General features: G+C 57.2%; 1 protein-coding gene across 1 annotated transcript in view; it reads left to right on the top strand.

The window, feature by feature from the left end:
- Window positions 1–1787: 1787 nt before the first annotated feature.
- Window positions 1788–6000, top strand: part of LOC144951473 (integrin alpha-9-like) — a 40349-nt gene continuing 36136 nt past the window's right edge. Inside the window, exons 1-2 of the mRNA XM_078881774.1 lie at window positions 1788–2832; window positions 5617–5741. Of these exons, the coding sequence (XP_078737900.1) occupies window positions 2447–2832; window positions 5617–5741 (511 nt within the window). The 5' untranslated portion in view covers window positions 1788–2446. The remainder of the gene's footprint in view (window positions 2833–5616; window positions 5742–6000) is intronic.

Genomic DNA, 6000 nt, shown 5'->3' with positions numbered 1-6000 from the left:
AGGAATGGCCTACAACAGGCGACGTTTCGGGCAATGGCCCTACCTTCACGGCACGTAAATCACACAGTTGCGTCGGCTCTGGTTGCTTCAAATGCTGCGCTTAATTTTGTTTCTTTTGTCATTTTGGTGAGCCGGCAGGTCACGTAGTCGTGACCTCTCGAGTAAAGATTCGCTGGCGACACACGGCCACGTGGAGAGGGAGAGGCGGGGAGGGAGAGGCGGGGAGGGAGAGGGTGGACGGGTGGCAGGGAGGGGTGATGGAGACAGGGAGACACCGGGACAGGGCGGGGGTCATGAATGGAGGGACAGGGGTGGAGACAGTCTGGAGCAGGGGGTTCTTAACCTTTGCTGCAGCTTTGGACCCGTTTGGTTCTCAATCTAAAAACAACAAAAATCAATGTTAGCAATACAGAAGGTTTGATAAATAAATTGTGCCCGTGCTTAATTTGTGTCGTCGATGATTTAACTTCTAAAAAAATCTGGCCTCGTCTCGCACCCCCAAAAAGGGCATCTCGCACCCCCAGGGGGGGGGGGGGGCTGCAGCGTGCACCCCCAGCTTCAGAAGCAGAACCACTGCTCTAGAATGTTTGGCTGGCTAGACATTTCAACACGATGATGAGCCACTTCGTTGAGCCATCATTTGTGTCCGGTCGCTTCTCAAGAACACCACAGCTGTATCAGCAGCAGCTCAGGTGGGACCTGAGCTGCTGCTGAGAAAGGGGGAAAAAAAACTTCTCCGCAATAAAATAGTTGACGGGATCGGGATGGAGACAGGGCGGGGTGGAGACGAGGGAGGAGAGATGATCTCAGGTTCATTTACCAGGTAGAACCCTGTGACTCGGGTGCAACCGCAACAAAACAAAAACACATGAACAAGAAACATCTTAAAGAGATAAGGAGGGAGTGGTGGTGATGGGAAACAGGGGATGATATAGCGAGAGAGAGAGGGGGGGGGGGTCACAGAGGTGGGGACAAGGAGACAGGGGGAGACGGTGTGGGGGGGGGCAGACAGAGAGGAAGGGAGACAAAGGGGGGGCGCTGACAGGACACGGGGGGGGGGCAGACGGGGAGACAGGATGTCCTCTCTGCTGTGACAAAACACGGGGGGGTGGGAATTCAGAGTTCGATTCCCGCTCGCGGTCAACAACACCGGGTGGCGGATATCAGAAGCGGCCCTGGGCCTCCACTAGGTCGACTCAGCCTCGAACGAATACTTGGCGCGGTGTGTACGCATCGCCACGAGGGAGACAAAGGCGGTCGGCCTTCATTGGTGGTGCTGCTAACAGCACTTGCCCCACCAGGATGTTGAAGGCTATACGGGGGGTCTTTGTCTGTTGTTTCGTGGTATGTAAATGTGTTCGCGTGTCTGTGTGGAGCGGTAGCGTAGTAGCGGACACGCGCTGCGCTACGAACCCGGCGACCCGGGTTCGATTCCCGCTCACGACCAACACACAGTGGCGATTATTTGAACCGGTCCTGGGCCTCCCCTAGGTCGACTCAGCCTCAAATGAGTACCTGGTATGCTGTAAAAACATCACCACTGGGGAGACAAAGGCGGTCGGGCGTGGTGCTGGGCACCCACCCCCTCGTGTGCCGTTCCGGCCTTCATAGGTGCTACTCGCTAACAGCACTTGCCCCAACAGTCTGTCAAGGCTACACGGGGGGTCTTTGTTGTTTCGTGGTATGTAACGGTGTGTGTGTGTGTGTTAAAACGTCTCCGACTGAACACGTGACGCCTTTTCCGCTTCCCGCAGAATTTCACTCTGAGAAAGGGGGAAAAAAAACCTCTCCGCACTGTGGCGAGGAAACTCAGAAAAAAAAATCTCCCTCCAACGCACTCCCAACTTTTTCCTGCCTTTGTGCAAAGAAGCTCGGCTACAGTGAGACTCCTCGAGGCGGACAGCCACGCCGGTGTGCACATTCGATTTTAGTTTCGGTCAGATTATTAGCACGTCAGCATCATCATCTTCAGCCGTAACATCATCGTCAGTACCAACGTCATCATCATCATCGTCAGCAGTAACATCATCGTCGTCGTCGGTAGCAGCGTCTACATTAACTTCGTCACCATCAGCAGCAGCAGTAGTAGGGATCTACATCATCTTCAGCAGCATCATCATCATCCAGTATCAGCAGCAGCATCAGCAACATTATCGTTATCATCACCATCACCGAATTAGCCGCCTTCATTGATTTTTCTCATCATCCTCTTTTAAGTTTCTTTATCATCATCGGAATCGCCAACATCATCATCGTCATCCGATAGAGCAACATTACCGTCGTAGTTATCATCATCAGCATCACCGCGACCTCTTCACTCCTCATTAAACCACCTCGTCAATAATTCATTGAGGATTACTCACGGCACATCATCATCACCCCCCCCTCACCATCAACCATCACCGCCACCACAGCCGCCTGGAGCTCACCGTCAGATGAGTCTCTGATGGTGACCACCACCACGACGACCACCACGACCACGACGAGGTGGTGTAGGATGACGAAGACGATGTCCACGTCTCTGCACGCATCGTCGTTGCCCGCGAGGCGAGACGTGAGACGGACGAAGAGAGGAATTGCCGCGAGCGGTCGTGACCACGACACTACCTCCTCCTCCTCCTCCCACTCATCATCATCGTCGTCGTCAACCTCGTCCACCCTGGCCGCCCCCATCCCCCTCCTCCTCGTCGTCGCCGTCGTCTTGGTGGCGGTGGCGCCGGGGCGAGTCTCGGGCTACAGCCTGGACGCTGACAGAGCCCTCGTCTACTTCCGTCCCAACTCCTCGTTCTTCGGATACTCCGTGCTGCCTCACGTCTACCAGCACGAGCGATGGTGAGGAGGTGGAGGTGGTGGTGGTGGTGAGGAGGTGGTGGTGGTGGTGAGGAGGAGGTGGTGGTGGTGGTGAGGAGGAGGTGGAGGTGGTGGTGGTGAGGAGGTGGAGGTGGTGGTGAGGAGGAGGAGGTGGTGGTGGTGGTGAGGAGGTGGTGGTGGTGGTGGTGAGGAGGAGGTGGAGGTGGTGGTGGTGAGGAGGTGGAGGTGGTGGTGAGGAGGAGGAGGTGGTGGTGGTGGTGAGGAGGTGGTGGTGGTGGTGGTGAGGAGGTGGAGGTGGTGGTGAGGAGGAGGTGGAGGTGGTGGTGGTGAGGAGGTGGTGGTGGTGGTGAGGAGGAGGTGGAGGTGGTGGTGGTGAGGAGGTGGAGGTGGTGGTGAGGAGGAGGAGGTGGTGGTGGTGGTGAGGAGGTGGTGGTGGTGGTGGTGAGGAGGAGGTGGAGGTGGTGGTGGTGAGGAGGTGGAGGTGGTGGTGAGGAGGAGGAGGTGGTGGTGGTGGTGAGGAGGTGGTGGTGGTGGTGGTGAGGAGGTGGAGGTGGTGGTGAGGAGGAGGTGGAGGTGGTGGTGGTGAGGAGGTGGTGGTGGTGGTGAGGAGGAGGTGGAGGTGGTGGTGGTGAGGAGGTGGAGGTGGTGGTGAGGAGGAGGAGGTGGTGGTGGTGGTGAGGAGGTGGTGGTGGTGGTGGTGAGGAGGAGGTGGAGGTGGTGGTGGTGAGGAGGTGGAGGTGGTGGTGAGGAGGAGGAGGTGGTGGTGGTGGTGAGGAGGTGGTGGTGGTGGTGGTGAGGAGGTGGAGGTGGTGGTGAGGAGGAGGTGGAGGTGGTGGTGGTGAGGAGGTGGTGGTGGTGGTGAGGAGGAGGTGGAGGTGGTGGTGGTGAGGAGGTGGAGGTGGTGGTGAGGAGGAGGAGGTGGTGGTGGTGGTGAGGAGGTGGTGGTGGTGGTGGTGAGGAGGTGGAGGTGGTGGTGAGGAGGAGGTGGTGGTGGTGAGGAGGTGGTGGTGGTGGTGAGGAGGAGGTGGAGGTGGTGGTGGTGAGGAGGTGGTGGTGGTGGTGAGGAGGAGGAGGTGGTGGTGGTGGTGAGGAGGTGGAGGTGGTGGTGGTGAGGAGGAGGTGTAACGTGGCGGCGGTGGCGATGATTGATGGTGGTGGTGGTGGTGGTGATAGCGGATGTGTTGGTGGTGGTTGATGAGGAAGAAGCCGTGCTTGGTGGTGATGAGGTGACAATGAGCTGGTGATGGTTGATATACAGGTTGTGGTGGTGGTGATGATTATGATGGTGGTGATAGTAGATGTTGTTGATGGTGTGCAGGTGATGGTGAGAAATGAAGCTGTGGTGGTGATGTGGTGGTGATGTGGTGAGGTGGTGATGGCAAGGAGGTGATGTGGCAAGGAGGTGATGTTGTGATGGCAAGAGAGGTGATGTGGTGATGTGGTGGTGGCAAGGATGTGATGTGTTGATGCGGTGGTGGCGAGGAGGTAATGAATGAGGTGGTGGTGGTGGTGGTTGTGGTGCTGGGGAGCGGTGGTGTCGTGGTTAGGGCGTTGAGCTACGAACCCGGCGAGCCGAGTTCGATTCCCGCTCACAGCCACCACCAGTGACGATCATCTGAACCGGTCCTGGGCCTCGCCTAGGTCGACTCAGCCTCAAATGAGTACCTGGTGCAATGTGTAAACATCGCCACGAGGGAGACAAAGGCGGCCGGGCGTGGTGCTGGCCACCCACCCCCTCGTGTGCCGTTCCGGCCTTCATAGGTGCTGCTCGCTAACAGCACTTGCCCCAACAGTCTGTTTAGGCTATATGGGGGGTCTGTGTCTTTTGTCTTTGTTGCTGGGAGGTAACGTGGCGAGGAGATGATGATGATGGTGAGGAGGTGGTGGTGGTGTGATGTTTGGCGGTGATGGTGGTGGTGGTGGTAGTGGTGGTAAAGATGTGGTTGTCATGATGAGGCGATGTATGAGCTGCCGATGTTAGTGGTGGTGGTGTTGAGGAGGAGGTGTTGGAGGTGGGGAGGTTACCGTGGTGATAGTGGCGAGGTTGTGATGGTGATTGTGGGGACGATGCCGCTGCTGGTGGTGACGGCGGTGGTGTTGAGGAGGTAATGAGGAGGTGGAGCATGAGACGAAAATGTGTGGCGAGGGTTGATGAGGTGGTGGTGGTGAGCAGGAGGTTGGTACAACATCACACCATCACACCATCATCATCATCACCACACCATCATCATCACCACGCCATCATCATCACAGCATCATCACCACCACACCATCACCACACCATCATCATCACACCACCATCACCACACCATCATCATCACCATCATCACCACACCATCATCACCACACCATCATCACCACCACACCATCACCACACCATCATCATCACAGCATCATCACCACCACACCATCACCACACCATCATCATCACACCATCATCACCACCACTCCACCATCACCACACCGTCATCACCACCATCACCACACCATCATCATCACCATCATCACCACACCATCATCACCACACCATCACCACACCATCACCACACCATCATCACCACACCATCATCACCACCACACCATCACCACACCATCATCACGACACCATAATCACCACCACATCATCATCACAACATCATCATCACCACACCATCATCGCCACACCATCATCATCACCACACCATCACCACTACACCTCCACCACTACACCATCATCGCCACGACATCATCATCACCCCATCCAACCTGTGCCGTGCAGGAGTGACGCCCCCCCCCCTCTGCCTGTGCCCCCCCCTCTGCCCCCAGGGTGCTGGTGGGGGCCCCCCAATCCCGCTCCGCCCTGTACCCCAACACGAAGAGGCCGGGCTCCCTGTTCCGCTGCCCCGTGCGCAGGAACCCCACGCGGAGCTGCAGCGAGGTCCCCTTGGACAGTGAGTCGGGCCCTGGCTCCCACAAGCCTGGCCACCTTGCCACAAGCATCGCCCCATAGCCCTAACCCCATAGCCCTAACCACATAGCCCTAACCCCATTGCCCTAACCCATAGCCCTAACCCTATAGCCATAACCCAATAGCCCCAACCCCATAGCCCTAACCCCATAGCCCTAACCCCATAGCCCTAACCCTATAGCCATAACCCAATAGCCCCAACCCCATAGCCCTAACCCCATAGCCATAACCCCATAGCCCTA

Source organism: Lampetra fluviatilis, chromosome 62, assembly GCF_964198595.1.
Source record: "Lampetra fluviatilis chromosome 62, kcLamFluv1.1, whole genome shotgun sequence".
NCBI lineage: Eukaryota > Metazoa > Chordata > Hyperoartia > Petromyzontiformes > Petromyzontidae > Lampetra > Lampetra fluviatilis.
The sequence above is the reverse complement of the archived record's forward strand: the minus strand, read 5'-3'. Positions and strand labels throughout refer to the sequence as shown.